Genomic DNA, 17,349 nt, shown 5'->3' with positions numbered 1-17,349 from the left:
TGTAGAGGGCGTATAACCCATTGGTGAAGAAACATTGAAGAGTTGCGTCTGTTATAGGACTCAGAGAAAATAATTTTACGGTAAGTTCTTACAAAAATAAATTTTTTTAAAGCCCACCTCCAAACAACCAATTAACCCTCATTGGGAAATTTGTTAAATAATTTGAATCAGTACACAATACAAAATATAAGAAAAATGTCAGATGCTAGAATGCAACATCACAATCATGGAACAATGGAGTATTCTCATGGCTGCACATGATGGAGAATTCTATTACGGGATAGATGGACTCGAGCCAGCCAGAATAGCACCAGATGTCGGCAGCTTTTTCATACAAACTAATTGACGGTCTCTCTCCAATTGCTTAATGAATACGTTGGCTTAACAGACGTCTGCGTAGAATGGGTTTTTCAAAGAGTGAGGCAGTGACGCTGAGCCCTGGGGAGTCCTACAGACATGAAATAACCATTGAAAATTACTGGAGGACGTATTGGCTGAGAGATAAGATCTGCAGGGAGGACAGCAGAGAATCATGCAGATGTTGACTCCAATTGATTGTTATTGATGTGAAATGCTGGGGGGGGGGGGGGGGGGGGAGTCGTCTCTCTGGACAGCATGCTAGTAAGCCCAACCCTTACTAGAAGATTCAGGGAGTTTCCTTGTCTTGTCAGCTACTTTCATATAAATTCATTACCACCCACACAATCCAGCTCCGCTTGTGTCAAACTAAAAGGGAGCTTTAATAGGTTTTCCCACTGATTAACATTTTAGTATTTTAATAGTATGATTTTTAGTGGCACTCTAGTCCTCGGATAATGCATGTTGTTTGGCTTTTAAAATGCTGGCACCAACAGATTAGCCATTAGAGGACCACCTTGTACTAGGCACTCTGTTGCCTATACTTATCTTTAGCACTGCACCCCTGAAATGTCACAGACAATTGCCAACAATTCTGGGTTATGTCCATAACTGTACACCCTATGGCATGCCCACCTTGCCACAGTTTTACCATTGAGGCTCCATGGTCTGTTGGGAGGCAGGCGACATTTTTACAAAGCAATGAAGAGGCAATTAAAATAGCAAAGAGTGGCATGTGGATTCCTGTCTACATTGTGTTGTGCTCATAAATTTTGCCTGAGTACAGTTAATAACAGAAAAGCACACAGCAAATCTGCTGCATGTAGGGTTCCACCAACTCAATAAGCAGCAGGTGCAGGAGGGGAAAGCGGGCTGTTCGGCTGCTCTAATCATAGTGCATTAGAGGTGCAGTTTCAGATGACCTCCTAAACAGTTGTCTACATCTATCCTAAACTCTGGTCATATGCAATGGGGGCTGCAATTGCTGAATTGTTTTCATGGTGCAGGCTCTTGACTTTGCTGGTTGTGGTCTGGTTCACACCAGAATGTAGTGCAGGAAATCCACGTTCAGTAAGCATTCCTAGCACCACACATAAAACGCACTGGGCGTCCGATCTGCTGTAGGTATCATTATAATCCTAAGGACACCCAAAACGCAGATTGCAAATTCAGTGCATTTACCTGCACAGGATCGCAAAATGGTGCAGTGCATTTCTGAAAAGTATTGCATGCACTACTTTTGGTACAATCCAGTGCAATTTCAACCCTTTCAAATAAATAGGCTGAAAACTGCACTGCACTAAGTAGCATAGGAATCGCACTGTGAACCTCGTTCCTGCGCAATTCAGGTATAAGCTTGCCCTGCATGCGTGTACCAGATCACTAGTCTCTAATTAGTAAACCCAAAGTCAGGATGGTGGTCCTGAAGCTTGCACTTTTAAACATTTCTAAATGATGGCAGCACCCACAGTATATGGCTGTTGTACATAGGGGTAGGACTACAGAACTAGTCTGCGTGTCCTGCCTAAATATCTCATATACTGTGTTCATCCTCATCTTTCAGAAAAAGCCTAAAAGCTTTTCTGAGAAGTGCCCCATACACAGAGAAAGTCAAGAACATTTATGAAGTCCATAAGATTGAGTATGCCACACAAATAACCCATAAAAGATACAACCACCTTTAATCCTTTAGCTGCCAAAGCCATTTTTGGGGTCTTTGCTGCACGTTAAAAAAATATATTTTTACTGAACTTTTGTGGTTGATAAGCCATTTGTGCAAATACGGAGTCCGCTAAAAAATTTGAACTACCACTAATTTATTCTCCAGGGTCTTTGCTTTTATTAAAAATGGATTTTTGTAAGATCTTACCGTAAAATCCTTTTCTCTTAAGCTCATTGACAGACGTAGTCTTCTTGATTCTCAAGAGCTGGGTTATGTTGTCTCCGCAGGAGTAGGACTAGGCAGAAAGACAAAACGTTCTGGCTCCACCTTAGGGGCAGTCCCTGAGGGTATATCCTCCCTCTCTCTGCTACAGGGAATCAGTTCTGTTCTAAAGCAGTAACAGAGAATTTAACCCAACCCAACTCAATGATAGAGGGGCGGGTACTACGTCTGTCAATGAGCTTAAGAGAAAAGGATTTTACGGTAAGATCTTACAAAAATCCATTTTTCTCTATCGCTCATTGACAGACGTAGTCTTCTTGATTCTCAAGAGCTGGGACATCCAGAAGCAGTGCCACAAAATGAGGGGTGGGATTGACAGAATCAAAATCCAATCTAGAAGGCCCAACCGGAGCCAACCAGAAGTATCAAAGGACTCATCGAGTAAACAGATGAGACCTACCCCACAAATCCTCGAGGTAGACCAACAGTCTCCTCAAACAGTGGCCTGCAGGAACCTTGCAGCCAGAAGAGGCATCTGACGATGCCATCACATAAACCTTATACAATATTGTAAAGGTATGAACCGACTACTAAACAGTCGCCTTGAAAACCTGAACCACTGACGCCTGATGGCGGAAGGTCCAGGAAACTCTAAGCGCCCGAGTAGAATGCGCCTTAACAGGGAACGGGGGATCCCGACCCTTAGATAAAATAAGCCTATACCACCGTCTGTCTGATCCATCTAAAGATGGTCGCAGCAGAACAGGCAACCCCTTCTTAGGGCCATCCGTGATCACAAACAGTGAATCCGTCTTACAAATTGAATCCGTAGTATTCAAGTATATCCTGATCGCCCGAACTACATCCAAGGAATGCCATGCAAATTCTCGAGGATGATTGGGCTAAGGACATAGGAAGGACAATACACTGTCCTTATTCAATGAAACTTTGAAACCACCTTAGAAGGAAGGATGGATTCGGATGAAGAACAACCTTATCCCTATGAACCACCAGATCTGGGGAACAACAGGATAATGCAGCCAGTTCTGACACCCTGCGTGCAGAAGTGATAGCCACCAAGAAGGCCACCTTCTGGGATAAAGTAAGCAAGGGAATCTCCCTGATATTTTCAAAGGGAGGTGTCTGAAGAACCGACAGCACCAAATTAAGATCCCAGGATGGTAACGGCGCGTGCACTGGCAGAGCCAGGTGTCGCACCCCCTGGATGAAATTCCGCACCAAGGAATGAGTAGACAAAAGCTTCTGAAAGAAGATAGCAAATGCTGAAACCAGACCCTTGATAACACTCAAGGCCAGCTTCTGCTCAACTCCCTGTTGCAGAAAGCCAATATTCGGACTACCGAATAAAGATGTAGATGGAACCCAAGGGATTCACACCACCCAATATAAGACTTCCATGTACGATGATAATCTTTCTGGAAGTCGCTTTCCTTGTTTTAACTAGAGTAGGAATAACTGAAGCTGACAATCCCTTGTCCTTCAGCACCTGGGTCTCAATAACCAGGCCGTTTAAAACCAGCGATCGTAAAGCAGGATGGAAGATCGGTCCCTGAGACAGTGAATCCTCCCTGAGAGGAAGTCTCCACGGGACGTCCGCCACCAGTCTGACCACGTCGGCGTAACAAGCTCGACGAGGCCAGTCCGGAGCTGCCAGGATTACTGGAATTCCTTCCTCCTCTATCCTGCGAAGAAGTCTTGGCAGTAACCCAAGAGGAGGGAAGGCATACATTAGCTGGTATTGCCCCCACGGGGCGATCAGTGCGTCTGTGGTTTCTGCTAGAGGATCGCGGGAGCGAGCCACGAATCTCTGAACTTTCCTGTTGAATCGAGATGCCAACAGATCCATATCCGGGGTGCCCCATCGTAGGCACAACTGGTGGAAAACGTCTGGATGGAGGGACCATTCCCCCTGATCCAGAGTCTGACGGCTGAGATAATCTGCCTGCCAATTCTCCACCCCCGGAATGAACACCGCAGAGATTGCTGGAACAAATCGTTCCGCCCAGCGAAGAATGCAAGCCACTTCTTTTGGCCGCTCGGACACTCTTGGTGCCCCCCTGGTGATTGACATAAGCCACGGCCGTGGCGTTGTCCGACTGGATCCGAACCGGGCTGCCCTGGAGCTGCTCGGTCCAGTGAATCAGACAATGTCTGATCGCTCTCAGTTCCAGTACATTTATCGGTAACCTGGATTCTTCCGGGGACCAAAGTCCCTGGACAGATAACTGACCGAGAATTCCTCCCCATCCGGATAGACTGGTATCCGTGGTCACTGTCGTCCAATATATTGGCAGAAATGACTTTCCCTGGCTGAGCATCGGAGACCGAAGCCACCAGACCAGAGACTCTCTGGTCTGTTTGCTCAATCGGATCTGATTGTCCAGGGATTCCGGATTCCGATTCCATCTGAGAAGAATCTCTTGCTGAAGAATTCGGGTATGGGACTGGGCAAATGGGACTGCTTCGAAGGAAGCCACCATCAACCCCAGAACCCTCATGCAAGTCCGAAGGGAAGACCAGCTGTTGGATAGTAACAACTGGACTGCTGATTGAATCTTTCGGAGTTTCCCTACCGGAAGAAAAAACTCTTGTCCTGACTGTGTCTAGAATTAGACCCAGATATTCGAGCCTCTGGGTGGGAACCAGAAATGACTTTTGCTGGTTCACCAGCCACCCGAATTCCTGTAAAGAAATCATAGTAATTTCTATGTTTTGTAGCAAGGTCTGAGGAGACTCTGCATGAAGCAGAAGATCGTCTAGGTAACCAAGGATCGATATGCCTCTTTGGCGCAGAAGTGCCAACATTGGGGCCAACACCTTCGTGAAGACCCGCGGAGCCGTGGCGAGACCGAAAGGTAACGCCACAAACTGATAGTGGTACTCTTCTACGGAAAAGCGTAGAAACCGCTGATGTCCTGCGAAAATGGGAATGTGAAGATATGCGTCCTTGATGTCTATGGACGCTAGGACATCCCCTGGATGCAGAAAGGCTGCTACTGTGCGAATGGACTCCATTCTGAATCTTCTTATGTTGACAAAAGAATTGAGTGCCCTTAAGTCCAGAATTGGACGCACTTTGCCCTCTTTCCTGGGTATTGTAAATAGGTTTGAATAAAACCCTTGAAACCGTTCTGTCCAAGGAACGTGGACTACCACTCCTTGTTGTAGTAAATCTGTGACTGCTCTCCGCAGATCGTCTAAACGATCCGGGGATAGTCGGCTATTGGAAGGGAAGAATCGCGCTGGTGGGAGAGATCGAAACTCGATCTTGTACCCTGACCTTATGACTTCGCAAACCCATCTGTTCGGGATTCTGGAAAGCCATGGATCCGGGAACCGGCGAAGACGTCCCCCCACCCCAGTTATGGGTGGGGGCGCACCTTCAGGCTTTGGATGGTTTATCTTCAGGTCTAGAGGGGGCGGGCTTTTGCTTGCCCGACCAACGACCCCTGACGCCTCCTGCAGGAGCTTTGGAGGACTTAATTTTTTCACCCGCGGGACGAAAAAACCTCTTGTGAGCAGAAAAAGAAGGCCCTCGTCTTTGACGAGTTCCTTTACCTTTAAAATTTTGCGGTAAAAAGGTGCTCTTTCCACCCGTGAGATCCTAATGATCTCATCTAAGTTGGCTCCAAATAGACGCTCTCCTAAAAAGGGGATATTAGCCAATGCTTTTTTGGAACCTTGGTCGGCTAACCAACCTTTTAGCCACAGTGTACTGAGACAGATGCTCGCGCCAATAATGAAGTGGCGTCTAACGCCGCATCACACACAAACTGTAACCCCTGTATCATTTGTTCCAACAAATCTGATACCGCCTGAGGGACCTCTTCTAGGTCCCGGCGTAACCACTTGGTCCATACAGTTACAGCCTGCGAAACCAGACCAATAGCAATTATTGGTCTGAAAGCTGATCCAATCAAGGAAAACATGGTGCGAGACATAGCTTCTATCTTGCGATCCACTGGATCTTTAAAAAGACGGAGCGTCTTCTAGAGGAATAACCGTGGCTTTATTCAATCTAGCAATTGGTGAATCCACCACAGGTGGTTCTGTCCATTTCTTAATGAGGGTTTCCTCAAACGGATAACGCCTGTTAATGCGTTTAGAAATAGTAGAAATGCGTTTTGGCAGACTCCATTCTTCTTTGATTGGATTGCCAAAACATTTGGGCAATGGAAAAACCTTCGCCACTTTGATGCGTTTTTTAGTCCCAAAAGGGATTTCAGTTTCAGCTATTTCTGACGGAATACCCTGTAATCTTAAGGTTTCTTGAACAGATACAATGAGTGCGTTTACCAACGCTTCCTCTCTGGCTATGGCTGATGCCGAAACATCCTCCTCACTGTCTGAAAAGACAGTACACGAGACACCAATACCAGATGAAGTACCTGCAACTGCAGAAATAGGCTCAGAGTCTGAATCCGAGGTTACAGATAATAAGGGGTTAGGCGGGGGTCGCTTACTTGCGCCCTGTCCCTGACAAGCCACTTCCACCCGGGACACAAAAGTTTCCATAATAGCGGACAATGATTCAATCGTCAGTGGGGTGCTGGAGGATCCCGCAGACCCCTCGAGGGGATCCGGAGGAGATACATGAGTGGCAGGGTCCATGTTAATTCAGGACACCTTTGCCAGAAAACACAAAAAAACTTTTTTTTTTTTTTTTTATGTGTCTCCCCCTAGCGCAATAGCGCCCCTCAGAGTACCTGCTTATCGATCCCACAGAGAGAGAGAGGGACCCCCAAGGCTCACCAACCGATGCAGTGAAGTTTCCAACCAACTGCAGTCAGCGTCTGTCTTTTACAGACTGGAAGGAGCTGTTGCTTTTTCCCGGGTAGAAGGACGTGGCTCCGCCCCCTGTGTACGCCTTCCGGCGTTCCCAGCTCTCCACGAGGTAGCTGGGCTCATGAAACATGGCCGCCCCCATACAGGAGACATTAGACTCCAAAAACATGGCGGCCGGCGTGACCTGAGGACATGCATGCACCTGGTCTACGGCAAAATGGCGGCGGACCGCCGAAATCGTTTTTCCCAGCACATCCACCTGCATCTCTGCTGAGTGGCGATTGATTGATCTACAGGAGATACACTACAAATAAGGTAGGATTATACCTCCTATGTCTGCTGTAATGCTACAGTCTGCTGGGTAGAGTGTTAGCTCTCAAACCAAGTCCACTTCCCACAAACACATACTGTATTTACAAGGGGGACTTTTAGTGTCAGATATATACTGACCATGTATGGAGGGGCCCATAATTCATACTGCCTCATAACGAGGAAAGAAAAAAGGGAACGTTTACTCACCATACCGAACCGACAGGCACCCTCTCTTCACAATACCCTCTCCACCGGGGTGGGGGTTTGTGGACCACTCCGGACGCCTTGACTCTCAGGTTCCTGGCGTCCAAGCGAGACTTTTAACTCGCAAGGTCAGTCCCTCCACTGGGACTCCGTCGCAGCCGACCCAGCGCGGAGCTCTGGTCTGCACGCGCTCGTAGGCAGAAACCGGGGTGACCACTGGATCTCAACATCCAGCCCGTCGCCCGGCCCTGCATACTTACTTGAATGTGTCGCGGCCGACCAAGCGCAATGCAATGGTCTGCCCGCGCTCGTAGGCCGGCTGGGGTGACCACTAGTGTCGCCCAGTCCGGCGTTTTTGCTTGAAGATCTCACAGGAAAAACACTGGAGAAAAAACTACCTAAGAAATATTTCTTCTAAAGAAAAAATCTTGCCAGGACCAAAAAGATCCCAGCAAGGAACTTAGGTCCTTACTCCTGACTAGACAGAAAAAAACTGATTCCCTGTAGCAGAGAGAGGGAGGATATACCCTCAGGGACTGCCCCTAAGGTGGAGCCAGAACGTTTTGTCTTTCTGCCTAGTCCTACTCCTGCGGAGACAACATAACCCAGCTCTTGAGAATCAAGAAGACTACGTCTGTCAATGAGCGATAGAGAAATATGTGTTTGAGGGGTTTTAACTAAACGTCATGCCTAAAATAATTTATTTAAGGTAACAAGTAAAAAAGATACCAAAAATGTCAAGCAATACATTTGTACGTGCCCGCATCACGACAACATACTTTGGAACCCTATATTTTCCATAAGTGACGCTTTAAAAGATACTACAGATCATCAGTTTAGCGTTAACCATAAATAACGGGCCTAAAATGATAGCTCTCACTCTAGCGTGCATGGCAATATGTAACTTGTGCATAGCAAGCAATGTCCTTGTACATAGGTGCCCCAACAGGTGCATTTATGGCTCTACAAATGTAAACACACCCTGCCAACTATAGCAACTGGGGTGTTTGTAAAAGCTATGCTACAACCGATGTAAGCCTTACTGAGGTGGAAGTGAAAGGGTTAAAACAACACAGCCACCTTCCTGCCATGCAAATAATTAGATGAGCTTATATAGCACTTCTCTCCTCCTGTCAGCATATCAAGGGTTAACACAAGTTCCATAAAAAATACATTTAAACAAATCTGCAGTAATTGGCGTTTATTTATTTATTACAGGTACTTATAAGGCGCTGTCAATTTACGCAGCATTTTACAAATATATATAGTACATTCACATCAGTTCCTGCCCCCATGGAGCTTACAATCTAGGCTCCCTAACCTACATTCATACACATACTTGGGCCAATTAACCTACCAGCATGTCTTTGGAAAGTGGTAGGAAACCAGAGTACCCGGTGGAAATCTATTTTATACGTGTCTGGAGTTAAGCTTTAGAGCCGGTTCACACATATGCGATTTTAGACATTGCATGTGATTCGCATTGCACTGCTGCGATGTCTGTGCGATGTGAATTCAGCCATGCAAATTGCATGGCTGAATTCGCATCGCATTTGGACCAAAGTCACACAGGTCCCTTTTTTTGCTCCGCACCATAATTGGATTGCATGGGTGTTCACACGATATACAAACTAATCTGGGGGTGTCGTTAACTTTGTATTGACACTCCCAGCAGTTCGCATATGGCAGTGTGAACTGCCTGCGACTTGGGTGCAATGCGGGAACCTGCAGTGGATTCACAGGGTTCTCACATTGCACCAATGTGAACCGGCACTTAAAGGAAACTATTACCGAGAGTAAAATAGAGGCTGCTGACCTCAGTTTGAATATACGAGTTGCTGGGCTGCCTCCAGCCTCAATGCTTTTGAACCAGAATAGAAAAACATAAAAGCCAGAAGGAGGTCAGAACTGAATACATGTCCAGCTCCATGACTCAGACACCTTTGAAGCCAGTGGATCAATATAACAGCCAGGTAGCTGGCAATTTCGCATGCAGAGTTCAGCAATGCCAGCTGACATACACTATATTGTCAAAAGTATTGGGGCGCCTGTCTTTACACGCACATGAACTTTAATGGCATCCCAGTCTTAGTCCGTAGGGTTCAATATTGAGTTGGCCCACCCTTTGCAGCTATAAAAGCTTCAGCTCTTCTGGGAAGGCTGTCCACAAGGTTTAGGAGTGTGTCTATGGGCATGTTTGACCATTCTTCCAGAAGCGCATTTGTGAGGTCAGACACTGATATGGATGAGAAGAACTGGCCCCCAGTCTCCATTCTAAGTCAACCCAAAGGTGTTCTATAGGGGTGAGGTCAGGACTCTGCGCAGGCCAGTCAAGTTCCTCCACCCCAAACTCACTCATCCATGTCCTTATGGACCTTGCTTTGTGCTCTAGTCCAAATCATTTGGTGGAGGGGGGATTATGGTGTGGGGTTGTTTTTCAGGGGTTGGGATTGGCCCGTTAGTGAAGAGAACTCTTAAGGCATCAGCATACCAAGACATTTTGGACAATTTCATGCTCATAACTTTGTGGGAACAGTTTGGGGAAGGCCCCTTCCTGTTTCAACATGGCTGCACACCAGTACACATGGCAAGGTCCATAAAGACATGGATGAGTGAGTTTGGGTTTGAGAAACTTGATGAGCCTGCACAGAGTCCTGACCTCAATCTGTCAGAACACCTTTGGGATGCATTACAGCGCAGACTGCGAGCCAGGCCTTCTCATCCACATCAGTGCCTGAACTCAAAAGTGTGCTTCTGGAAGAATGGTCAAACAATCCCATAGACACACTCCTAAACCTCGTGGACAGCCTTCCCAGAACAGTTGAAGCTGTTATAATTGCAAAGGGTGGGCCAACTCAAAATTGAACCCTACGGACTAAGACTGGGATGCCATTAAAGGGAAAATCTAGCCAAAAATGAAAATTTTCCTATCAATAGTATGTTAAATATCTTTGATATTATTAATTTTCTGGCTAACTGCTTGTGTAGCATAGAAAGTCTTATCTAAGCTGAATAAACAGCTTCTTCCTGTTCTTCACAGACAACGCTATCTCCTTTTGCTAAGCTGTCTTTCACTTCCTGAAAAGGTTGCTGGTCTTTCTTAGACAGGCATGCCTAGACCTGCCCAGGCCCACCCCCAATCCCTCCTATCCTTCACAAAACATGATCTCCTGTCTTCAAAGCCTCATTTAGGCTAACCGCTCGAGTGAGAGAGAGAGAGAGAGAGAGAAAGGGGGTGTCACGTGACCGACGCAATATATGAAGGAAATACAAAGGAGCATTTGGGTTTAGAAGGATACATATCAATTTCTATTGCTTATTCCATATGGGTAATGAGCAATTTCTCATATGAAATTAAAAGTTGCATCAAAGTAGTGCAGGTACCTTTTCAAAGTCGCTGATTTCTACAGATGGGAATGGGTGCCATAGAGATCAATGGGCAGTGACTTGTCATGCGACTTTGTGTGTCCAAGTTGCACTAGTGGAAACGTGGATTTAGTGTGGTTGGCATTATTGCAATTTAGAGTGTGACTTTGATCCAATTTTACACTCTGTATTAAAGTCGCATCAAAAGTTGCATTAAAGTAGATTTAGTGTGGTTGCCTGCACTATGATGATTGTAGACTGTGAGCTAAGACCCCAGAGCTCTTCCAGCTACACTGACAATCCCCCCCTCCCCCTCCAGCTTCCTTCTCTTATGGTAGTCTTCATTCAAAGCCCAACACAGCTCTACTGTGTGAATTATTTCTTCATTTTCTCATGAATAAGGATGTACAATGCATCCTTACTGATGGGGGAACACTGGGCGGGAACCTATGATCAGCTCCACCCATTCTGTATACGCCCACTGGCTACACAGGAACAGAATCCTTCCCTGGAGGTGATGTCACTAGCTTTCAGTAACCACACCCACTTTCTGCTCTCAGAAGGAAGTGGGATTGAAGTCATGTGACAGCACTGAAAACTGCAAAATAAGAGTAGAAAAACTGGGATTTTTTCATTTTCACACATAAGGCTGAACTCAGCTTACATTAACGATTGCAGGGGAGAATTTAAGGTATTAGGCTGTACTTCCGCTTTAAAGTTCATGTGTGTGTAAAAGCAGGCGTCCTAATACTTTTGATAATATAAAGTACTTTCTTAGTACAGATGAATTTTAGAAAAACTACAATCATGCACAAATTTCATTAACCTATTCCTGATTGTGTAATGCATATATGTAGTGACAGGTAGAGCGGGTCTTAATGCCCCATCAATGTGCCTACAGTGGTCTGAGGTTGAGTGCGCTCATTGCATGCTCCCAGCACACTCACCGAGCTGTCACTAACAATCCTTGCTCACAGCTTCTGATCAGGAGCCAGTAGGTGGGCTCTGATCATTTGACTGTGTGAGTGCCGATTACACGATCATCAAGCTGCTCCATATAAAGGACTGGGAGGCAATGTGAATTGTGTTTTGCCCTTGTTACAAGCCTGAATAAACAGGAAACAAAAAAAATTTTAAGGGCCTGTGCCCACAGACTTTGTTTGCTTCAAGCTTGTTTTTGCGCTCCGAATTCCAATACAAGTCTATAGGAATACAAAACTGCATGAAGCAGGTCAAAAACAAATCCATTGCAGGCCAAATGCCCTTCAATGAATTCTGAATGAACTCAGAAGCATCTCGCAGTGATGTCAAACTGATTCCACAGATACAAGCCCCAAAGAAGACACAGGCCTTAAAGTTCAGCTGGTATGATGGTACAAATCAGACATTCCTAGTATGCTATACATTTTGCAATGTGTATACTGTTCCCCTATGAAGAGGGACTCAAGAGAAGTTTTGCACTTACCATCAACGGCTGTCTTCACAGGTTCAATCCTAGACACTATCTCTGCAAGATCGGTGAAGGAGGCGTTGGGGCAGGTGTTCAGCTGTGGGCCAAGGGGGAAAAAGAACTGGTAAGATTTATATAAGATGAGTTTCTGTATCATATAACCAACTAAAAAACTGGCAATTATTATGAAACAATTTTCAAACTTTTATCCAAACAAGGCAAATTGCTTTAAAGTGATTGTTAACTTTTTACTAAATTACTTAGAACCCCCAAACATTATATATATATATTTTTTTAGCAGAGACCCTATAGAATAAAATGGTGTGTGTTGCAATATTTTATGGTACACGGTATTTATGCAGCAGTTTTATTAAACTAATTTTTTTTTTGGGAAAGAAAACACATTTATGAATTAAAAAAAAAAACAGTAAATTTTTTTGTAGAATGTGAAGGAAGATGTTACACTGGATAAATAGATATCCAACATGTCACGCCTGTGGAATGGCGGCAAACAACGGTACTTAACCACATAACGACCGCCCACCGCAGATATACTGTGGCAGGCAGCCGCTGCTGGGCAAAGTGATGTAGGGGTACGTCACTCGCTCAGCCGCCTGTGGGGGGAGAGCGCACGCCGCCGCGCTGTCACCCCCGCTCGTTTCCTGGGTAGCTAGCACGAGTGACCGGCGGCTCCGATGTTCGCCGGTCACTCACAATCTCCCGCTGCAGAGGGAGAAAGACAGACGGCTGATGTAAACACAGCCATCTATCATTCTCCCTGAAGTAAGCACAGAGGCTATGCGATCCTGCAATATAGGATTGCATGTCTCTGTGGTTACTTCACTAGCCACGCCCCTTGACAGTTAAAATCACGCCCCTAGGGTCACACTTAACCCCTTGATCACCAATAAAGTTAACCCCTTCCCTGCCAGTGTCATTTTGACAGTAACAGTGCATATTTATAGAACGGATTACTGTAGTAATGTCACTGGTACTCCCAAAAGTGTCAAAAATGTCAGTCAGGGGTCCAATCTATCCGCTGCAATGTCGCAGTCCCGCAAAAAATCGCAGATCGCCGCCATTACTAGTAAAAAAAAAAAAAAGAAAAGAAAAACAATGAAAATGACATAAATCTTTCCCATAGTTGGCAACTGAGAGCCTGAGACAGCTCCTCCCTCCCCCTCCACAGCCCAGCACTTTAGTGAGTGCTGGAGGGGAGAGCAGAGAGCCGCTGACTAACAGTCCTAGCTCTCTGCTCACAGCAGGGGGGGGGGGGGAAACCTAAGCAATCAGCAGGGTTTGATCCCTCTGTTCTCATTGCAGAGCTGGCAGGGGACAGATGCAGCATTGGATAGATGGTCCTGAACTTCTCTTTTAATGTAAAATATCTTATTATAGCAAATTGCAGTTTTAAATCCCTTGTTTTTATGCAAAGTGTACTTATTATTACATTTGTAGGTATATTTTCTATTTTCATATTCAGACTCTATTTCCTGCTTAGCAGTGCTACACTATGTTTGTGCCTTGCTTAGCCTGCCAAGCAGTCAGACGTGGTTGCAATAAAGTCTCTCTACTTAATCTAATGACATGAAAAGCGCACTGTTCTCCAGGCTGGCAGAAGCAAGTTACGGAGAGAAGATTTTTATTTTTTTTGCTCCAAATAATAATGTGATTTGGTAATGCTTTGATGACCTACTGATTATTGTGCGATTCATTTTAATGATTAGCCCACTTTAGGGAAAAATATGCCTGCTCGCCTTCCTTTTTCTGAAGTGGGGTTGTGAATGTTGTTGTCATTAGGAACTGATAAATGATGTGGAGTTTGAGAGGCTGCAGACCTGCTGACCCCAATGCAGGCTCTACAACTTATCCAGGGCACTCAGTCCTCTAAAACTTCCCATGCTCAGGGCAAGGAATAAAGCACAGTGCTTGGGAAAAGTGCTGTTTGCAGTCCCACAAAGCCTTGAACATTTTCCCCATGTGTGAAAAGACTTCACGCCTGGACCGCAGCATATAGATCTATACAAAGCTGACGCCAAGAGGCTGTGGGTGGGTGGGTGGATGGACGGGGCCGTGACATTTTGCCTTTAAATAAGATTTCTATTTTCCATTTTCTCCCCTGCGGGTTGTCGCAGGATACAGCGTCAATAACACACCTTTTAAACTGGAGCCAAAAAGCATTTACTTTCCATTTACCTGTAAGCCGTTCCTGCATGCGAAACCCAGAATGCCATTGGTTTAATTTAATTAAGTCAATCAGACTGAGTTTAGGCCTTGTCCTATAATACCGGGCTGCGAGCCAGAAAAAATATTGATCTGCCTCTCAGCTGGAATTGAGGTCCCGGTTTGACATTAAGATTGGCATTTACTGTAACCATCATCACTGCATATAATCATGCCCATCATTCTAAATTACACGGCCCTACCTTAAAAGCTTAATCTATCCAAAACTGATACTTCAGCTCAGTCCACAAAAACAATATATCATTTCAATGCTATTTTAGTTATTGGTGGAGCCTGGTGGTCTGAGAGAGCCACTGTCCTGTTATATGTATTAAATGATCCCCAGAGTTTAATGCACAGCGTCCACTAAACATAAAAGCTGAATTCCATTCAAACAGCTATATACACAGATAAAATACACTTTGAGAGTGGTTTTACCTGCTAAAGGATTTGTATTCATGCCCATCCAGTTCTGTAATTTACACAGCTGTGCTCCACAGAACCATCCTGTCTAGCAGGGGAGGAGACATGAGCTTCCCCAGCTTCAGTTTCACTTCTAGGTCTCCTTTTCAACACTACCTTGTGACTGGACAGTGAAAAGAGTAGCACACTGATAAGCCTATCCCCCTATCATTCTGATCTCTCCTTCTGTCAGCGTGGCTCCTTAAACCCCAGCACAAGAAATGCGTGCCGCTTCTCCCTCCACGTCTCTGAGCTCTGCTGTACAGTATAGACTGCAAGAGGCAGTTTATGTACTTGCACTGTTTGCATTTAAAGATACATTAAATTATGTATTGATGATTACAAAGCTGCACTATTTTGTGACTTTCATATTTCTGCTTAGAGATGAGCTTTAAAATATGGGGCTTGACTCTTTAAAAGCAAGTCAGCAATGGCATCTTACAAATTTCAAACCACCAGGTTCCTTTTAAATTAGAGGAGAATAAACGGGGGATTTTTACCTTAATGCATTCTCTTCATTAAGGTAAAAAGCCTTTCAATTGTGGCCCCCCTTAAACACTTAGCGGAGTCCATTCCTGATCCAGCGCAGTGATCGGCTGCAGTCTCCTCTCCTCTGTCGCTCTTCACACAGGGACTGTCAGTCAAATCCTGTGAGCAGAGTGGGGGGAGGTGATGAGCCACGCTGTATGTGTCAACAGATGCACACAGCCCAACTCAGGATGGAGCCCGCACGTCTGCCCTCATAGAAAGCAGTTTGCTATGGGGGCAAACGAAAAAGAGGAGGAACGGACAGTGGCAGGGGACCCTGGAAAAGGAGGTTAAGGGCCACCCTGTGTAAAACCATTGCACAGAGTAGGTAAGTACCGTATAAAATATTTGTCATTAAAAAAAAAAGTTTGGCTGCGCAATCATTTTAAGTTTCTATTACACGGTGCATGGGAAGCAGACATAACATATATCATACATTCAATTTCCTTCACACTGTACAAGACCGTAATCCCCAGCCATTCACACGGGTGATTAACCTCTCCAAGCGTACTGTCACAGTACAAACAGCGCTGAATTCTCTTCTGCTGGCAGTCTGAAGACCCTCTCTCATGAGAGAAGAGATAAACAAGGAGATCTAATTATTGAATTCAGTGATTTCGGTAACCCCACACGCGTATGTGTATAGCTGTGAGCTCCAAACATCCGCAGTGTACATAGGTCAATGATGAACTGACTTTTCAGCTGTAAGGTAAATGACTGGTAATGCCCAGCGGGAGACATATTCTGTCTGCTCAGGCTTCTCCCGGACTGTGGGAAGTAGACAGTTACAGAAATCAAGATTGGCAAATTATCAACTATGGATTCAACATAGCCGGTTTAGGAGTAGTCCATGCCAGAATATTGGTACGGAGAGCTTTGTGTTTTCTGTTAAGGAGTTAAGTGCATGGTGGTAAATCTTTTATTGTTGGATTCAGCCTAAAAGATACCTAAACCCAAGAACAAAAATTCTATACATTATAGCAGCTTACAGTCGTTAGATGTGGTAGTTCTTTTTTTTCCAAGTTAAGAGCATTTTCAGCAAATACCTGTTAACCTGGCCAAAAATGCATTATCCTTGTCACATCTTGCGAGCTGCACCAAAGATTATCTACCTTCCTTGCCATCTTCTGAAAACAAAAAATTGTTCTACCCCCCATGTAATGGCAAATTAAATTTTTTTAGGGTAAGATGCTATTTAAGGCTGGTTTCACACTGCTACTCTGCGGTTTGGCCGCAGCACAGATGTACCCGCTAATTTTGTGCAGTTAACCAGCAGTTTCCCAAGGCTGAAGTATTATCAAGTAGCCGTGTCATCTGTTCTCATCTACAAGCCTACAGTCAGGTTGGATAAGAGGGTTGCACCACTCAGAGCGCAGGGAATAGGTGCTGCATCGACAGTACATTTGCTTGTTTGTTAGTAAGGCTTACCTGTAGGTACTGTGATTATCCCCTCAACTTGCAAAGTTTAGGAGATATTCAGAGTGTATGCAGCTGATTACATCATCGGTGCATGCGCTCGGAAGGTCCGGCTTACAGCGTCAGACCTTCAGAGCCGTGCCGGAAACAGTGGCGCACGTGCGCATGCGTGGGAGTGACGTCATTGCGCCCCCCAGCCATTCATGTGGCTGGAGGCCGTAAACCCGGAAGGAAGACCGGGTAAAGATGTCAGCCGTCTCAGTGCTGACATTGCGGTGCTGGAGGGCTTCGTTCCAAGTTAAGTTTCTCATAATGTGCTAGTATGCAATGCATTCTAGCA

The 17,349-nt window shown here is 45.3% G+C and overlaps 1 protein-coding gene across 1 annotated transcript in view; it reads right to left on the bottom strand.

Moving 5' to 3' along the window:
* The window catches only part of PNPLA7 (patatin like domain 7, lysophospholipase), a 733,226-nt gene that overhangs the window by 21,189 nt on the left and 694,688 nt on the right, over positions 1-17,349 (bottom strand). Inside the window, exon 34 of the mRNA XM_082263919.1 lies at positions 12,396-12,477. Within this exon, the coding sequence (XP_082120045.1) occupies positions 12,396-12,477 (82 nt within the window). The remainder of the gene's footprint in view (positions 1-12,395; positions 12,478-17,349) is intronic.

This window comes from Pelophylax lessonae (assembly GCF_965119305.1).
Source record: "Pelophylax lessonae genome assembly, chromosome: 7".
NCBI classification, from domain to species: Eukaryota; Metazoa; Chordata; class Amphibia; order Anura; family Ranidae; genus Pelophylax; species Pelophylax lessonae.
This window is presented reverse-complemented; position numbering and strand designations above follow the sequence as displayed.